This window comes from Naegleria fowleri (assembly GCF_008403515.1).
Source record: "Naegleria fowleri strain ATCC 30894 chromosome Unknown tig70, whole genome shotgun sequence".
Lineage (NCBI taxonomy): Eukaryota > Heterolobosea > Eutetramitea > Acrasida > Naegleriidae > Naegleria > Naegleria fowleri.
Window position 1 is genome coordinate 29,340 of NW_025408002.1, and position 17,578 is coordinate 46,917.

At 36.2% G+C, this 17,578-nt stretch overlaps 10 protein-coding genes across 10 annotated transcripts; 5 read left to right on the top strand and 5 right to left on the bottom strand.

The window, feature by feature from the left end:
- Positions 1 to 304: 304 nt before the first annotated feature.
- Positions 305 to 733, top strand: FDP41_009491 (uncharacterized protein; the record flags this gene model as incomplete). The annotated part of the gene is made up of 1 exon (XM_044713455.1): positions 305 to 733. One exon carries the CDS (start codon positions 305 to 307, stop codon positions 731 to 733), a length of 429 nt encoding a protein of 142 aa, XP_044556898.1.
- Positions 734 to 921: 188 nt separating this feature from the next.
- FDP41_009492 (uncharacterized protein) lies at positions 922 to 1,917 on the bottom strand (the record flags this gene model as incomplete). The annotated part of the gene is made up of 1 exon (XM_044713456.1): positions 922 to 1,917. The coding sequence occupies one exon, from the start codon at positions 1,915 to 1,917 to the stop codon at positions 922 to 924; it is 996 nt and encodes a 331-aa protein (XP_044556899.1).
- Positions 1,918 to 2,090: 173 nt separating this feature from the next.
- FDP41_009493 (uncharacterized protein) lies at positions 2,091 to 4,696 on the bottom strand (the record flags this gene model as incomplete). Its single annotated transcript, XM_044713457.1, has 5 exons — positions 2,091 to 2,655; positions 2,809 to 2,843; positions 3,092 to 3,388; positions 3,460 to 3,632; positions 3,754 to 4,696. 5 exons carry the CDS (start codon positions 4,694 to 4,696, stop codon positions 2,091 to 2,093), a joined length of 2,013 nt encoding a protein of 670 aa, XP_044556900.1.
- Positions 4,697 to 4,929: 233 nt separating this feature from the next.
- On the top strand, positions 4,930 to 5,745 carry FDP41_009494 (uncharacterized protein; the record flags this gene model as incomplete). The annotated part of the gene is made up of 1 exon (XM_044713458.1): positions 4,930 to 5,745. The coding sequence occupies one exon, from the start codon at positions 4,930 to 4,932 to the stop codon at positions 5,743 to 5,745; it is 816 nt and encodes a 271-aa protein (XP_044556901.1).
- Positions 5,746 to 6,430: 685 nt separating this feature from the next.
- On the top strand, positions 6,431 to 6,961 carry FDP41_009495 (uncharacterized protein; the record flags this gene model as incomplete). The annotated part of the gene is made up of 1 exon (XM_044713459.1): positions 6,431 to 6,961. One exon carries the CDS (start codon positions 6,431 to 6,433, stop codon positions 6,959 to 6,961), a length of 531 nt encoding a protein of 176 aa, XP_044556902.1.
- A 380-nt stretch (positions 6,962 to 7,341) lies between these two features.
- Positions 7,342 to 7,773, bottom strand: FDP41_009496 (uncharacterized protein; the record flags this gene model as incomplete). The annotated part of the gene is made up of 1 exon (XM_044713460.1): positions 7,342 to 7,773. The coding sequence occupies one exon, from the start codon at positions 7,771 to 7,773 to the stop codon at positions 7,342 to 7,344; it is 432 nt and encodes a 143-aa protein (XP_044556903.1).
- Positions 7,774 to 8,663: 890 nt separating this feature from the next.
- Positions 8,664 to 11,021, bottom strand: FDP41_009497 (uncharacterized protein; the record flags this gene model as incomplete). Its single annotated transcript, XM_044713461.1, has 1 exon — positions 8,664 to 11,021. The coding sequence occupies one exon, from the start codon at positions 11,019 to 11,021 to the stop codon at positions 8,664 to 8,666; it is 2,358 nt and encodes a 785-aa protein (XP_044556904.1).
- Positions 11,022 to 12,603: 1,582 nt separating this feature from the next.
- Positions 12,604 to 14,307, bottom strand: FDP41_009498 (uncharacterized protein; the record flags this gene model as incomplete). Its single annotated transcript, XM_044713462.1, has 2 exons — positions 12,604 to 13,876; positions 14,294 to 14,307. 2 exons carry the CDS (start codon positions 14,305 to 14,307, stop codon positions 12,604 to 12,606), a joined length of 1,287 nt encoding a protein of 428 aa, XP_044556905.1.
- Positions 14,308 to 14,756: 449 nt separating this feature from the next.
- Positions 14,757 to 15,239, top strand: FDP41_009499 (uncharacterized protein; the record flags this gene model as incomplete). Its single annotated transcript, XM_044713463.1, has 1 exon — positions 14,757 to 15,239. The coding sequence occupies one exon, from the start codon at positions 14,757 to 14,759 to the stop codon at positions 15,237 to 15,239; it is 483 nt and encodes a 160-aa protein (XP_044556906.1).
- Positions 15,240 to 16,413: 1,174 nt separating this feature from the next.
- FDP41_009500 (uncharacterized protein) lies at positions 16,414 to 16,938 on the top strand (the record flags this gene model as incomplete). Its single annotated transcript, XM_044713466.1, has 1 exon — positions 16,414 to 16,938. One exon carries the CDS (start codon positions 16,414 to 16,416, stop codon positions 16,936 to 16,938), a length of 525 nt encoding a protein of 174 aa, XP_044556907.1.
- Between the last annotated feature and the right edge of the window lie 640 nt (positions 16,939 to 17,578).

A 17,578-nucleotide genomic window follows, 5' to 3' on the forward strand; every position in this document is an offset into this window, starting at 1 on the left:
TTTCGTTTTAGGCAATTATAAAAATATGTTGTTACGTTGGAATGATTGATGCAAGGTGGTCCTCATCATGATGAGAGCAGACGGACTAAAGAGAAATGATTTTCAGCTCTGTCATGGTGTTTGAAAAGAGTGAATTCACATTTGACTCGATGATCATTTCAATGGAACCACACTCGCTCCCATTGTAAAATATAATGTTTTCGGTTGACAAGAATTTTTGAAAATTTGTTGAAAAAAAAATTCATCATTACCACACCTGTGCGAGCAACTTTACACATTGTTGTAGTGACCACTAATTGCCAAAATGTCGAACGTTGAAGCTGTCGAACAACTCGTTCAAGAACCAAAGGAAGAACTCAACTTGAACACTGCTATCAAGAGAGTCTTGAAGACTGCCTCTGCCAACAGAGCTGTTGCTCGTGGTTTGAGAGAAGTCTGCAGAACCTTGGCTAAGGATAAAGCCCAATTGTGTGTTCTTGCTGATGACTGTGATAAGGATCAATACAAGAAGCTCATCAAGGCTTTCTGTGCTTTCAAGAAGGTTGATTTGTTGGAAGTTCCATCCAAGAGACAATTGGGTGAATGGGTTGGTCTTGCCAAGTATGACAAGCAAATGAGAACTAGAAGAGTCCAAAAGTGTGCTGTTGCTGTCATTACTGATTTGAGTGGATTTGGTGAGGATCAAGAAGATGCTTTGAACTTTGTTTTGAAGCACCTCGGAAAATCCGAATAAATTATTTCCCACACAATTCTGCCTCCTAATAAAATCAAGAAAATACTTAAACAGTCAATTTAAAGTGTGCAAATTTGTTGAATTTCCCATAGATGAGAAAAACAAATCATTTACTGAGAAATGAGCAATCATTTTCACCTCGTGTTCCATGAAAAAGCCTGAACTAAGGGTTAAGGCTAAGGAACAATTTATTCATCGACAAACTTTGGTGGTCTCTTTTCGACGAATGCACTCATACCTTCCTTTTGGTCCTTGGTCGAGAAAGTGGACATAAAAAGTTTTCTCTCATAATCAAGACCCTCTTGCAAACTCATTTCGTGAGCCTTTTGAACGCATGCCTTGGCGAACTGAGCGATAGGTTGAGAGAAGGATGCAATCTTATCTGCAATCTTGATAGTTTCCTCGAGCAATTGATCACTTTTGACAATACGAGAAACCAAACCAGCCTTCTCTGCCTCTTCAGCTCCATACAATTCACCAGTCAAATTCCATTCCATAGCTTTGGCCTTTCCAATTGCTTTGGTGAGTCTTTGAGTACCACCAATACCAGGAATTGTACCGAGTTTAATTTCTGGTTGACCAAACTTGGCACTGTCTCCAGCAATAATGAAATCGCACATCATGGCCAATTCACAACCTCCACCCAAAGCATAACCATTCACAGCAGCAATGATTGGCTTTCTTGCTTTGGCAACCACTTCGAGCTCTCCAAAGAGATTCTCTTGATACACTTGCATGGAGGTCATTGTGCTCATTTCTTTAATATCAGCTCCAGCAGCAAAGGCCTTCTTACTTCCAGTGATGATCATGACACGGACCGATGAATCTTTCTCACACAAGGAAACCACTTGGGCTAATTCTTGAACGAGTTGTTTACATAAAGCATTCAATTGGCTTGGTCTATTGAGTGTAATAATAGCAACACCATTCTCTCTCTTTTCAAAGAGAATATTTTGCAAATTGGTTGGATAGGAAATTGTTGATGGTGATTGCAAGAAGGTACAAGTGGAGAAGGAACGATAAATTGATGAATTATTATGATAGGTAATGTTCAACATGGGATTCATCACTCCTCCCGAAATTTGAACATTCTTCTTCTCACTCAACACGAGGAGGCATGATGATGATGGGTTAAGCTTGGGGTTGCGAAGAGAGCGAATGGTACGACTTGCCGATCGAATCATTTTTTATTAGTGAATTCCGTTTAATATTTCGAATGTGGTGAAACTGATCGAAAAAATAACACGAGATTAGAGATACGTGAAACAACACATGATTATTATTGAATTCCATGTTCAAGTAAAAATTAATTTTGACCTATCGAATGGTAATGAATGCGTCTTGATATTTTGAATAATTATTGATGTTGAGGAGTGACCCTTTGATAAGCAATAGCTTCAATTTCAACAACACCTCCCTTTGGCAAAGCCTTCACAGCAAAAGTTGCACGTGCTGGCTTATTCTTGGAGAAGTAGCTTTCATAAATCTTATTCACCACTTCAAAGTGAGCCATATCGGTCAACAAGATGGTCGTCTTCAAGACACAATCCATTCCACTTCCAGCTCCCTCCAAAATAGCTTGCATATTCTTGAGAGCTTGATGGCATTGTCCTTCCAATCCTTCCACCAATGTACCACTGGTAGGATCAATTCCAAGTTGACCAGAAACGAAAATTAATCTTTCATTGAAGACTGTGCAGTGGCTGTAGGGTCCGATTGCCTTTCCTGCCTTCTCAGTGTTGAAGAGTTTGTGAGAATTGTTGGTTGGTGGATAGGTTGGAGTGAGAGTTTGGGAGAGAGAGGTCGAGAAGGAACGAGAGTTGTTGAGAAGGAGAGGAGCAACAACCTTGGTACTCTTTCTGGAGAGTTGAGAGAGGAGAGTTCGAGTTGAATTCTTGATCATGATGAAAATTTGAGAGAAACTGTAGAGCCGAGACAGATATTTGAAGAAAGTATGAATATTTTCATAATGATCATGGTGAGATGATCATCGTGGTGTTCAAAACGTTGTGGATCAATAATGATGGGTCATTGATGATGTTAGAGCTTCGTCCGAGAGGAGAAATGATACAAACCTTGTGTTGAGTATTTTTTTTTGTAAGCTTGAGCTCTTTTTGGGAGTCAACCCAATACACGAAATCAAAGGACAATTCTGATGCGTAAATCCTGTCCACTTGAACGTAAAAAGTTCTCAACAAGCTTCAATTGCATAAAGTGACCGATTATTTTCCAATCTTACAGGATTAAATACTATTTTCACAAACATGTGCATCATTTGAGGTTGGTTATCTTCAACTCTGTCTCAACTATTGGAATTTAATAATTTTTCTACTTGGTCGATGTGGCTAAATTTGACACATATTTCTGTACATAATCTGCCGTAAGTTTTAAATAATAATCTGGATCGTGAGGTAAATAGTCAAGATATTTCGCGGCTGCTCTAGAAAAGAGATCTTCTGTCTCTGGAATGTTTTTAGGAATGGCAAGCTCGATTTGAGTACCTTCATGCCACTCATTGTACGAAGTGATGGTAATAAAGCTTGGAAGTGGAGTCAAACTCAGAGCAGTGTTGAACATGTTTTCATAATACTTGCCGTCATTTCTAGGTTTGGTGTTGGCGGAATTCCATGGTCTAATTTTCTCATCAATGTATCCCTAATGATGAACATTGTTGAGGAGATGTCATTTTGATAAAACACCTAGTCAAAATATCAACAAAAACTTACAGGTGCGACCGAAGGAATAAATAGTAAATAGTTTGACGAGGCCCATTCATTAATTTCTTTCCAATTAGAGGATGTCGATCCTTCCGTGAAACGATCGGCAGCAAAATATGTATAAAATCCATCAAAATTCGATTCTTTCAATGTATTTCTCATTGCAGAATTAAGGTAGAGTCCTGTTGTAACATTTATATCACGGATATTCAATTCATCAAATCATTTTCACACGCAATATTATTACATTCATAGTAGAAATGCGAAAATTATTCCATTCCAAAAATTTCAGTCATCACTCACCTATAAATATAGCATCATATGGCGTATTTCTAAGTGTTTGTGACGATTCAGGTGACAAAATTTTTCTCCATTCCTCAGAAGAAAGTATATAAGAATCGTAAAAGTAAAAAAGCGGTTTTCCATTAAATTTGAAAAATGCAGATGATTTTCCATACGTGTCAATGACATACATAACATCTCTCTTAATACTTTCGGCACTTCGTTTAGCATAGGGCTCCATGTGAAAAATTACTTGCAAGCCCACCTCTTCTGCACATTTCATAATAAAAGGGGTAATTATTTCGGTATTTGAACCATTTTCATCAGCCTCCAAAACTCCCCACCAACTCAATACAATCACATGAACGTTTGCTTTTCGAATTTCCTTGAATTGTTCGAGAACAGTTTCTCGATCAGTGCTCGAATAGGCGCCTCGTGAAGGAAAAAAGTTTGTTGCCAATTCCATCTTTCTCGGATCGTGGGGTTTTCCAATTAAATGATTGTATTGATCATTGGTATGTTTCGTCCAATGTGGCAATACTTTATGATTCCAATGTTCATACTTTCCATCAATTTTTTCATTCCGATACCATGCATAATAGAAGATGTGGGCATATGGATGGAATGGATATATTGTTTCTGTGTTTGGTTGTGTGACAACATCTCTCACAGTATTTTGATTAAATGTTTTGTCTCTTTCATTGTTTGTTTTCGTTTGCTGAATTTTGTTGGCATTGTTCCTTTCATCATTCAAAATTTCTTCATGTTGTTCCATCTTGTGCTTTTCAGTGTTTTCGAATTGACTCTTTGTGAGAGGTGGTGATCTTCTCCGAATAGTAGAAAGTAATGAATGTTGATACAAGGCAAATGAAATAAATAAAATAATGAAACAAATAATAGCAACAATCCACAAAAATCTGCTTCGATTCCGAGACAAGTGAATAATTTCAGAAAGTGATCCCATTCATCAACACACACACGGTTCAGAATGGAGAGGTGATACAATGAGAATGAAAATATTTTTTTGAAATAATATTTTCGATCTGTTGATTTTCTTCCTTTTAATGAAGAAAAGATAACCTCCCGACGATGCAGATAAGGTTGTTCAAATTGGTTTTCTCAGCTGCAATTAATATTAAAAGGTAAATCACATAAAGGGTTTGTTCAGGAGCTGCAATTATTATTTTCTTTTAAAAAATGTTGCACTCAGGCCCGCCCTTAAATCCCTCACATCATCATCACCCTTCCATTCAACCACAGCCTTCTTCCTCACAATCTCAAACGCAACAACCACCACCCTCTCTGACAACGATACCTCCCATGACATATCAGCAAATGTTCGAGTTGTATCATTATTTGAATGCTCAACTCTCAAATCCGAGCGCGCTATCTTTCAATCCCAGTAGTAATAACAATAATCATCTTCATACGAGTCCATTTCTTTCATCGACCTTAATACATGCTCCTTCTGTTCCATCTCAAGCTTTCCTATCTAGCGGGGCCTCCTCGATGACTCCCCAGTCTTCCCTTCCCGACAACCCGATGCCCCAACCAACATCCAACAGTTTCCAAATGCACCCTCACTTCCAACCAGCCATATCTGATGATACCATTGCACTCTACCAAGATATTGATCATTTGTATCAAGAAATGGAGGGTCTTATTAACTTTAAAAACAAACAAAAAGAAATTAACAAAGCCATTGAAACGATTATAAAAGAAAAATTTACCCAACAAAAGAAGGCGGAATTGGAAAAGAAACTGAAAAAAGAATTACTGAAGAGGTACAAAAATCCAACAAGAAAACAACATGAAGCGGCAGCAAAAATTCAGAGATGGTTTCGTGAAATAGCCTCACGAAATAAGGATAAACTCATCCGATCATTAAGATGTGAGATTGAGAGTCTCAAATATCAACTTCAAATGATTCGGGTGGAACAACAAACATGCATTCAGCTAGTACGATTACTGTTTGAGCAGGTACAGTTTCTTTCTTTGGAAGATAGATGTTAGGGTGTTTAAATGAAGCATCCATTCGTTTCATGTTTACTGTTGATTTAAAACTGGCATCAACTCTAACAAGGACAACCCAAGCGCATCAGTTACTCATTCATGGAAATGTGGAACAACCATTCCTACATATCGCAGACACTTTTTACAAACCTTACTTGGAAAGGATTGAGAAAATTAAATACGTTTGTGAAAATAAAAGAAGCAAATAAGTTTGGATTCGAATTCAAACGAGCTCATTGAGCTCAATGAGCTTGCTAATTCCATAAAAAAATGGAAAGAAATTTTAGGGGAGGATCGTCAGTCAGACTATCTTCAGTTCAAACTCCTTTCGAGAAGGTATAAGCAAGAAAAAACTTTCAAAGCCTCTTCCTTTTAATACCATCGAAAACCTGCTAACTCAACCACCATTTCCTTGACATCATCATCATGTTTGGAAAATTCTTCGTTCCTTGATAGTGATGATATCTCATCCCATCGTCAACAACATCAACAAAATCTGAAAAGCAAATCAGACATGTACCGACACTTTGAACGCTACAATTTGGAATTGGTCATCAAATATATCAATGTCCATTCAGAATTTCCCAAGTCGTTTTAAAACCGTAAAAAAGTGCACTTCTTCCTTCTCGAGTTCTCCCTCCTGTTTTAATGACGGATGACGTATTGTGACAAGCTATGTTAAAAAATGCAGCAACGTTTTGACTTGATGCTTCTCCTCTTTGCCAGCAGTGGTGTTCTTTTATCATTCATTCTCATCCGAATGGACACCAACAGCAAACATGAAACGGATCCACTCATCACACGAGACCTCTCCTCCAATTCCGAACATTCCATTCTCTTCTTCATTCATATGTTTTTGAAGAGCGTCGGAATGAATCATGTCAAGTTTTTCCAATGGAGAGCATTGATGGAAATGAAACATTTCTACTTGATTAGTTTGGCCGTCCACTCCCTCACAGCAATATGTTGGGTTCTTCTCTTGTATTTCGGAGGCAAGAATTCGGGAGAAGGTAAATCAGATCTATCTGTCAACCAAAAGCAACAACAGAAAAAGAATCAAAAATCCACATCTTCGTCGTCATCCTTCAGCTGGGTTACCTTTGTATTGAATGCTATTCTCATATTGGGTTGTGTCTCCATGTTGTTCATTCTTTCTCTTGTCTATCTACCTCTCATTAAGAATGGAATTCAAATGCAGCATCACCATCAACAATGAGATTTCTATGAAATCAGAAACCAAGTCAACATTATGTTCCATCAGCAGATATATATCTATTCATACACTACACGCACATGATCTCTCGCAAATTGATGCTATCCAGCCTTTTATGATCACCTTCATCTACATTGTGATTTTTTCCAATTTTTGATTGTTTTGAAGGATGATCCTCTAGGAAGTTCTAAAATTTTCTCTTCAAATGTCAAATTTCTTTACACACATTGAATTGTACCATACAAAAGCTTATTGTTCCCAATAATGAAATGCAAAGTGAAAATAAATGAATTTTAATTCCAATTATGTCTTGTTTCAATTCATTAATTGCAACTCTCCGAGAAACAAAATATTACTATTGTCATTATTGAACAGCAACATATTCATATAAAACTTCTTCTTAATGAAACATAAGGATACTTGGTCGTTTGCATCACCTGTGGTTTTTTAATTTGAATGAAACAACTCAGGGCTCCCTTCGGACCAAAATCTTTCTCCACCCGATTCACAAATTCAACACAAAACGTTTCCAATAATTGATATTGTCTCGTGGTAGCCAATTCTGTTGATAAATTTCTCAAATCCACATAACTCAAAGTATCATTTACGGAATCGGAGAGGGCAGCCTTACTGATATCAAATTCCACTTCAATATCAATGAGAATATCCTGAGGTTCTATCCTCTCGTTTGGATTCACTCCGATAATGCAATTAATTCGATGTTCACAAACTCCAATGATTGCGATATTGGTCTTGGAAGAGGATGCGTTGGAATGAGCGTGAAAGGGGCCCTGAAAGAGAGACTGTTGTTGCATTTTTTTTAAAAGCAAAATTGAACGACTTTCACAATGTTGGATCTACTTTGATGGTCATGCTCTTATAAGCGTTACCCAAACTTTGTGTCAAAAGAAATTGCTGATGATAAGGAATTTGTGTTGAAAGCAATCAAACTCAATTTTCTTTCAGTTTTTTCATCTCGATATCGTTGTATTGATTATGCATCGGATAAGGAACTGATGTTGGAAGCAGTGGAGAACAATGGATATGCACTACATTACGCATGCAAAGAGTTACACAAAGATTCTGAACTTGAGATTGAAGCTGTCAAATGTAATGGTTATGTATTGGAGTACAGTAATGAATTGTATCGAGCAAGAATGCACTTTTGTTCTCATGATACTTATTTGAAAAGTAATAAATATTGACAATTTATCAACAACTCATATTCCAAATCTTCCAACTAGTGCAATCTGGTGAACAGAAAAGCAAGTAAGTCTGGTGGAAATTGTGAACCCAATGATGATCTTCGGAGATTGGAATCTTTATTGAGAAGGAAATTCTTATTGCAAAAAGAAGGAAAAAAGAAATGGCTCGAGAATAGAGAATTGAAATATGACAAATTCTTTCCTGTGGAGTTTATGAATGACAAGGAATTTATTTTGAATCACATCAAAAAGAATGGTTATGGATTGAAATTTGCATCCACTCAAGTACAAGAAGATCGAGATTTTGTGTTAATTGATGTAATCATCATCATAAATAAACAAACCTATTAATTGATAGTCCTTCCTTAAATGAACAAAAGAATTTTTTGATGGTTTACTCTTTCGAATGTCATCCAACATTGTTTGATTTCAACATTATTTTCTGTCTGAAAAACCTTTGCATGAATGTCAAACGAGATGTGATTTCATATGTGGTTTCATTAACTGATATTCCTTGTGAAAACGTGTGCATATACACCCAAATATTGTTTCCAGAAATTATAAAGTTCTTTTGATTTCCAACCTTTATCCCGTAATTTTTCACCTTTTAAGCTTTTGATTTTTTCTTTCATCAACCGAGATTCAGGAATGTGACATCCAAAATATTCATGTTCAAATCTCTGATTTTTCAAATATTTCAAAAACTTCAGAGCTTCATCGAATGAAATCTCTGTTGTTGGTTCTTGATTCAAACAGAGGGTGAAAATATTTCTCGAAATAACTCCCCACAATTTCACGCTTTCAACTGCCATTTCATAACAAAAATGATCGTTAAATTGTTCAACTTCTTCATAATTCAGGATTAAATCCAATCCCTCTGGATGAGCTTTTACAAATTCCATCATAAAACTTGCATCTTGTTTCAATTTTTTTGAGGCACGCCATAACACATCCCCAGGTTCTACATTGTGTCTTAATGCATTCAATAAAAATTCTCGATCGTTCCAAAAGTCATCAGGGAGATATTTCCAATAATATATTACCTTTTTAAGAGCATCTATCACTTCTTGATCCTTTCTTTCAACAAATAATAATATTATTGGAAGAACGTTGTCAATACCAATTTCATTGGCGAAACGCCAGGGTGGGAGATTTAAAATTGCCAACACTATCTCTTTGTTTTCACGATAATGTTGTGGAATGTCGTTAAACGAACAACGATTGTAATCATCATGTGCAGTAAGAGCAGCCAAAATAATTTCTTTGTCATTTCGAAATTCTTCAGCTACCACATAATTCCCACATCCCTCCTTCTTAAATAAGGTGTGTCCATTTCTTTTCATGAATGCCAAAACTATTTCTCGATCGTTTTGAAGTTCAGGATGAATGTCCAACTCCCATCTTATTTCCACATGTCTGAAACTTCTGTCCTTTTTTGTTGTTTTCACAATAACTTTCAATACGAAATTCCTGTCCTTTCTCAAATTCATTGGTCCGTATTTCAAAATGAGATGCAAATCTCGGCGTTTCAAGAAATATTCTTCATCGTCCTTCCATGCTGGATCATAATCCTTGTAAATTTTGGTCAATAGTTGTTCAACGATTTGATCATTTTCGAGGCAAGTTTTACGTAATTCAAGTAATGAACATGCAAACTCTCCTTGTTCATTGAGAGTGTGTTGATGATTGTGGTGTGCTTGATAATACTCATCTGGTAATTCAACAAGCATTTGAAGTACTGATTTCATCAGATCCTTGTTATGGCTAAAAGAAATTCTTGAATCTTTGAGAAATAAAAGTTGAAAAATCTTCATCTTTTCATCCATCGATATGTTCATTTCCCAAACCGATGGAGATATATATTCACATACTTCTGGAAAACAAGTTTGAAGTTGTTCCTCTTGAATTTTTCCACCAACAATGAAAATCTTTGACAAAGTAATTCGAAGTAATTCGAGAGCAAATTCTTTGTTCACGTCCAGATACGACAAAGAGTCAGGAGTTGACATAACAACATCCAAACAGAAGTTTCGATCATTTTTCAATCGTTCAGATGCATATTGAATGTTGTTATGTCGGCATTGAGTCACATATTTCATAAAATCTTCATTGTCTCTCAGTCTTTCTGAAATTTGAAACATCTTACAACGCTTCTCATTAATTGCTTTCTTTGCTTTGCCAATGTCATCAAGATCAAATACAAAATCAAGTCGACAGCTTTTTTGAAATAAATCTGCCATCTTTTCTTTCCATTCTTTGAATTGTATAAAAACCTCCACCGGAATGTATTTCAAGATTTCAACTCGGCCCGAGTGTAATTTATGCCAAACTTCTTCCTGAAAAGGTTCCCAAAATTCCACAGAATGAATTAGCTCCTGATTAGTTTCATATAACTCTCTAATGTGAATAATTTGCACCATCATTAACTCGGACCAATCCTTATTGACATAATTATTGGAACCTCTTGCCCATTTAAGCACACACTCGTAATCGTTTACGAATTCGACTTTCATTGAAGATCTGTCACAATACCAATTCAATGTGGTCAAAAATTCCTCCCTTGCGAGTAACCATTTTGCGAATCCTTTGGATTGATTTTCAAATTTTCTTTTCAACACATCACAGAGATGGTTGATGTGAGAATTGTCCATCAGAGAGTGTCCTTGTTGTTGATTCATCAACCATGATGATGAAGGAGAAACAAGAGATTGATGAAAATCAATTAAAATAATTTTCACTTGATCCGTGATGAGATTGGATAATTTCAAGTGTTTGTTTGTGGGAGTTTTTACCATTTGATAGTACCATTCCTTATCCCCCAGCTTTGACTGATTGGCTAAATGAAATATATCTCTCATTCGCTGATTTTGTTGGCAGTTGTTACAAAAACGCCACTTGGAACAGTTCAACTGTACTCAAGAAGGCTAGAGGATATATAATTAAACCCAGGAACCTTGATAGAAGCGCTGCTTCCTACGACACCAAGAGAAGAACATCTAGGTTGTGATTCTACTTGTAAAGTTGTGACCTCTGACTAGGATCCCAACTGGATACGGATCTTGATGATGATGGATCATTCATTCATGCATGGAGGTGGCAGTGATGATGATATGAATGAGATTGATTATGAAAAAAACAAGAAACAAAAATTAACTCAAACACAGAACATGATGATGAGAAATGATAATGAACACGTAAAAATGATGATTCTTGATTTTTCAAATTCATGCTCTTCTTCTTTTGGTGGAAATTGTGAGAATTATCTTGGAGATTGGAATTACTACTGAAAAAGAAATTCTCAATTCAACACATAGCAAGATTATCATCCCTCGAGTTGCAGGAGGAATTTGTTCGTTGTCTGTTGGTGGAACAGTGAACTTGAAGCTTCAATTTCAAGATTTTTCTTTGCCAGCGTTAAGCCAGCTCTCTACAGAAATTTTTTTTTTTTGCAGGATATATGACATGGGTTGTGTCCTCGAAGCCCGGAGTGCACTTTTTCGCTGGCTGTCTTGCTATGAGAAGGAAAAAAGAAATATCTCGAAAATAAATGTTCTCTTGAAAATTCTTCTCGAGAACTTTTAAATGACAAACAATTCTTATTAGAAGCTGTGAAGTGGATATTTTGGATACAAAAGCATTCTCAATCATGTGCCAAAAGAAATTGCTAAGGACAAGGAAATCATGTTAGAAGTAGTGAAGAACAATGGATATGCACTGCATTACGAGAATTGAAGAAAGATCAAGAACTTGTGTTGGAAGCTGCCAAATGCAATCAATGGTTATGCATTGGAGTACAGTAATGAATTGTATCGAGGGTTATGTATTGGAGTACAGTAATGAATTGTATCGAGCAAGAATGCACTTTTGTTATCATGATGCTTATTTGGGCAAACTCGGTCGATCATCCTTGGAACACGGCTACACGATGTTATTGAAATAAATCATATTCAAAACGCCCTTAATTTTTGAGACGCGTCTTCATGTACTACATTATTCACTCCACACTTTACATTCATTGATGATTAAGGATAGTATTGATCTGTACTTGGCAAGGAAAGTGTGTTCGAAGCAAACAATAAGTGTTTCGATTCATCAAAAGAGTTGCGTTTAATATAATTTCTCCTTAGAGATTTCATCCAAATACATATCAATTAAGCTGATCCATTCTCTTAATTCTTTGTGGTGTCTACAAGTTGGATAGATACTCTTCTTCCCACCACTAAAATATGATTTCATTGTTATTAAAATTCAATAAAAGATTGAGAGGTGACATTATATAGGCAAATATTCCAGCGACATCGAGTGCAATATTACCCATTATTTACATCACTCTTTGAGTTCTGTATCAGATTTTTGAATTTTTCAGCTGTATTCTCCTTGGTATGAGATGGAAGCATTCGCAATTATCTTTGTGAAAAAATCCTTGTCAATATTTAATGATTACTTCCCAAATAAGCCATGATAAGAATGTAGCATTCTTGTTTGATATAATTCATCACTGTACTCCAACACATATCCATTGCATTTAAGAGCTTCCATCACAAGTTCAGAATCTTTTTGTAACTCTTTGCATGTGTAATGTAATGCATATCCATTATTCTTCACTGCTTTCAATATAATTTCCTTATCATCAGCAATTTCTATTGTCACATAGCGGGTAATAGAAGGTTCTCCACACTTCAACACTTCTAATAAGAATTGTTTGTCATTTAAAAGTTCTCGAGAAGCATTTTCCAGAGAACCTCCATGTCTGATTGCTTCCAAAACAACTTCTCGATCACTTTTCATCTCGTCACTTGCAAACCTGAGAGCATTACCAAAATGTCTGACAGCTGCCAACACAACATCTCTATCATTTTTCATTTCATCCGACGCAAAGCAAAGGGCTTTATCATTTTGTCTAACAGCTGTCGATACAACCTCTTTGTCATTCTTCAATTCATTAGATGCAAAAAGAAAAGCAATATAAAGCTGTTTGACAGCGGTCAACACGACTTCTTTGTCATTCTTCAATTCTTCTGATGCAAACGTAAGAGCATAACCATTCTGTCTAACAGCATTCAATACAAGTTGTTTGTCTCTTTTCAATTCATCAGAGACATATTTCAATGCATAACCATCCGTATTAGCTGCCTTAAATGCAAATACTCGATTATTCTTCACATCATCAGATCCATGACTGAAGGAGTGGATACTATTTTTGACTGCATTAAACACAATATCTCGATCATTCTTGAGTTCATCACTTGCAAATTCAAGTAACATTCCATTTTCTTGAACAAGTTTCATCATGATTTCTTTTTGTGAATAGTCAACACAATTCAAATATTCAAATTCTGGAGAAATTAACTTGAGAGCTGTCAACATGAATTCACAATCTGACAGCAATACTTTTGGAACGTATTGAAATGCCTTCCTATTTTGTTTGATTGCTTCCATCACAATTTCCTTGTCTTTTTTCAAATCGCTCTCAGCATACTGCAATGCTTCACCATTTTGTTTGACAGCAGCTAAAACAATTTCTCTGTTGATTATAATGTATGACAGCGCATAAGATAACACCAATCCATTCTGTTGAGCCATCTCCAAAGCAAATTCGTCGTCTCTTTTAATTTCTAGAGGAACAAATCTCCATACTTTTTCACTGTTTTTTACAGCTGCCAATATCACTTCTTTATCTTTTCGAATGTTATCACTTGAAAATTGTAATCTTCTGTGAAACAAGATGACAAAGATTTCCACTTCAGCTTAATTTGACCAAATGGACTCTCCACTCTCTTAGTGATTTTAGCAACTTATTTCTGCCACCGCGTGGGATCAGGCTCCTGATTCTGCCGGGCCCTCTATATTATACATGGCTATCCAGTTGAACAGCCAATAACACAATCTCTCGATCATTCCTCAAATCATCAGAAGCAAAACAGGGTGAACAGTATTCATTTTTGACTGCATTCAAAACAATGTCTCGATTATTCTGAAGTTCATCATTTGCAAATTAAATCAGCCACCCGTCTTCTTGAACAAGTTTCATCATGACTTCTTTTTGTGAATAATCAAAAGTATCTAAATGCGAAAATTTTGGAAATATTGTTTTGGCAACTCATAATATGAATTCACAATCATTACGTACGAATTGAAGTGCATTCTTATTTTGTTTCATTGCTTCAAATAAAAATTCCTTGACAAATTTCAAATTACTAAAGTACAGCGATTGAATGTTTTGCTTGAAAGCAGCCAAAACAATGTCTCTATCTTGCCTTAAATTATAAAGAACATGTCTCAAATCCAAAACAAAAAGAAGACAGAATCAAAAAATCAAGAATTATCAATTTTACATTTTCGTCATCATTTCTTTGTGTTAATAATTCATGTTTTTTGATTTTTTATAACCATCAGTCCGATGGAGGAGCGTTGAATGAATATAATTGTGATCTCGTTTCGACATTTTTCTCTGAAAGCGCTTTCATTACTGCGTTGCTTTTCTTCATTTTCCATATTAGAACCTTATGAAAAAAAATGAAAATTATTTTAAAAAAAAGATTAAATAATTTCGTCTTGTTTTGATTGTCTCTCAGTATTAAAACCAGCATCTGATGGAGCTTAAAGTGGCAACCATTGAAAAAGAAGAAAACTCTAATTTCATTCTCGGGCACTCTCACTTCATCAAGACTGTAGAAGATCTTCATGAAGCCATTGTGAACACCAACCCAAATATGAAATTCGGAATTGCTTTCAATGAAGCCTCTGGTCCTTGTCTGATCCGACATTCGGGAAATGATGAAAAGTTAATTCAACTGGCGATCAAAAACGCGACCAATCTCTCAGCAGGACACACATTCATTATTTTCATGGAGAATGGATTTCCAGTGAATATTCTGAACACGATCAAACAGGTTCCGGAAGTGTGTCGGGTGTACTGTGCCACAGCCAACCCAACACAAGTGATTTTGGCAGAGACTAACCAAGGGAGAGGAATCCTTGGAGTGGTGGATGGATTTTCTTCGAAGGGAGTGGAGAATGAAGAACAACAGGGAGAACGAAAATCATTCTTGAGGAAGATTGGATACAAGTTTTGAGAATGGTGATGATGAGACTTTGTAAGTGCAGGATGGATCGGTTGAAAATCGTGAATTGAAATATAACTTCTCTTGTTTCAGGAAGTGATTTGTTAAATAAATGATCGTGCGAACTGTGAAAGTAAGTGGAAGAAAGAGATGTTCCACACTGAAAGTCATTGCATCCATTGGCTACATTTGGCAAATAATTTTCATTCTGATAAACTGAGACACTTTAAGGAGATTCCGATCCAGTTTTGTCCTTTGAGAATGCATTAAGGATGATAAAACCACACCACTTTCTTTGTCTCACAAGTGTTCCTGAACGGCTTTGTGACTTAAATTGAAATTTGTATCTCAAAAAAGTAAAATCAGACCACCATACAAAACAAAAGACAGATGATAATTAATCGTCCCTCCATACAAAACGACTTTTGTAAAAAACTCAAATGTACTCCAATCATCCTTTTTTGTGTTGGTAATTTCAATAGGACCTTGCTGTTGACTTAAATCATTTCACCTCAAATAAGAGACAAAGACAGTGGATCCATATGAACCTCACACAGACTCAGAGATATCATGTATTTGGAGAAGGGTCAATAATTTAGATAGAGACATGTGATGAATGACCATTTTGGAGATTCTTTAATGAAATCACAAGTACATCATTTTCGTTCATAACAAGTCATGACAAGAGAAAATTCGTAATCATGAAATGAGTTGTTGAAATGAACGCACTGATAAATATTACAAGTTTCTGAATTTGCATAAATGTTCAAATCGATAAAAACGAGAAGAAGGAGTTCTCTCTCAAAGAACCACACCTCAAAAAAAACAAACTTGCTGGGATTCTCCACAACTTGAGTCGACATTTCAATAGCACCCAATAATAATAACAATTTCAAATAGCGGTTGCATATTCGTGTAGTAATTATTACAACAACGTCGTTCAGCTGATTGATCGATCATCAAACCATTCTCTCTCTCCTCTTCATCTCCAATACCCTTCATCGAACCAACCTGGAGATCCTATTGGGAGGAATTAATATTAATTATCTCTTCTCGTTGCCAACTCACTTCATCGAGTGTTCATTGTTTCTCTCCTTGATTTCTATTTGAAAGTAGAAAAAAAACAAAATTCTCAGTATTTGCTATTTTTACAATCAACCACCTCTCAAAAACAAAACCTTTGACCATGTCAGCCTCATCCTCCCTCTACACCCAACAACGACCTTCCTCTGCCGATAGTAGTGGTGCCATCAGCAATAATAATGGTAGTAGTAGTAATAACGGCTTCCTCCATCGACGTGAAGTGAGGAGTAGCAGTTTGTACTCCCAACTCCAAGACTCGAGTAGAACGAGAAGTAAATCATCCCCAGCTACATTGATCAATAGTAAGAATAATTCCGATGATGTATTCTCGTACAATAAGGAACAGCATAAAACACCCATGGTCATGTCTGATTTGATTTCTTTCATGACTGATCGTAATAAGGAAATTGATTATCCAACACAATTTCTCATGAACAAGATGAAGAAGCGTGTGCAAGAAGGAGGCCTTTCTCCTCGTTTCACCACCCGTAGTCAAAGCGTGGTCATGATGATGAAGAATGGCCATCATGAAAGTAGTACCACTCACTCGAATCCTGGAGCAACCACTATGAACGACCTCGAAGTCTCGATAAGTCAAAAGTGTCCATTGGGTCCCACCTCACGATGAGAATCATCAGATTCAATTCCGGCTGTACTTTTTAAAACAATTCTCTCCTTTTCTAACTTGTTGGCTAACTGATTCAATGAATGTATATAAAAACCAATTCATCATCCAATAAAACACATTTATTACGATCAATTCGAGTGTTCAAATTTCTCTGTTCGAGCCAAAAGGGGCGAGAGCTTTCAAGTTGCACTCGATTTTTGTATGTCTTGTTGTGCGGCTCCAGGTCACACAAACCAGCAAACAACAAAATCACAATAAAATATTCAAAAAAAAAGCTTCAAATGATTCAGCGGTTTTTATTTGCTGTGATGAACGACTACATTTGCTTCTCGGATGAAGTGCCAGCAATAGGTTTACTCTTCCCTTGCTTGATATGATAAATACAATCAACATTACACTTATCGCAACACTTTTTACACATTTTGTATTTACATTTACCTGACACTTTCACCAGATGACAACCAGGATTTGTTTAAAAATAATAATATTTTACTACTGAACAAAATAGCCTATTATCTTGATGAATTAAAAGAGATCCCGAGAGACCCCATGGAATCCAATACTTGAGAGCATTTACAGCATTGTGCTGTTGTTTTTAGTGTTTGAGTAACCTGCCATTACCTGCCATCCATACTCAAAG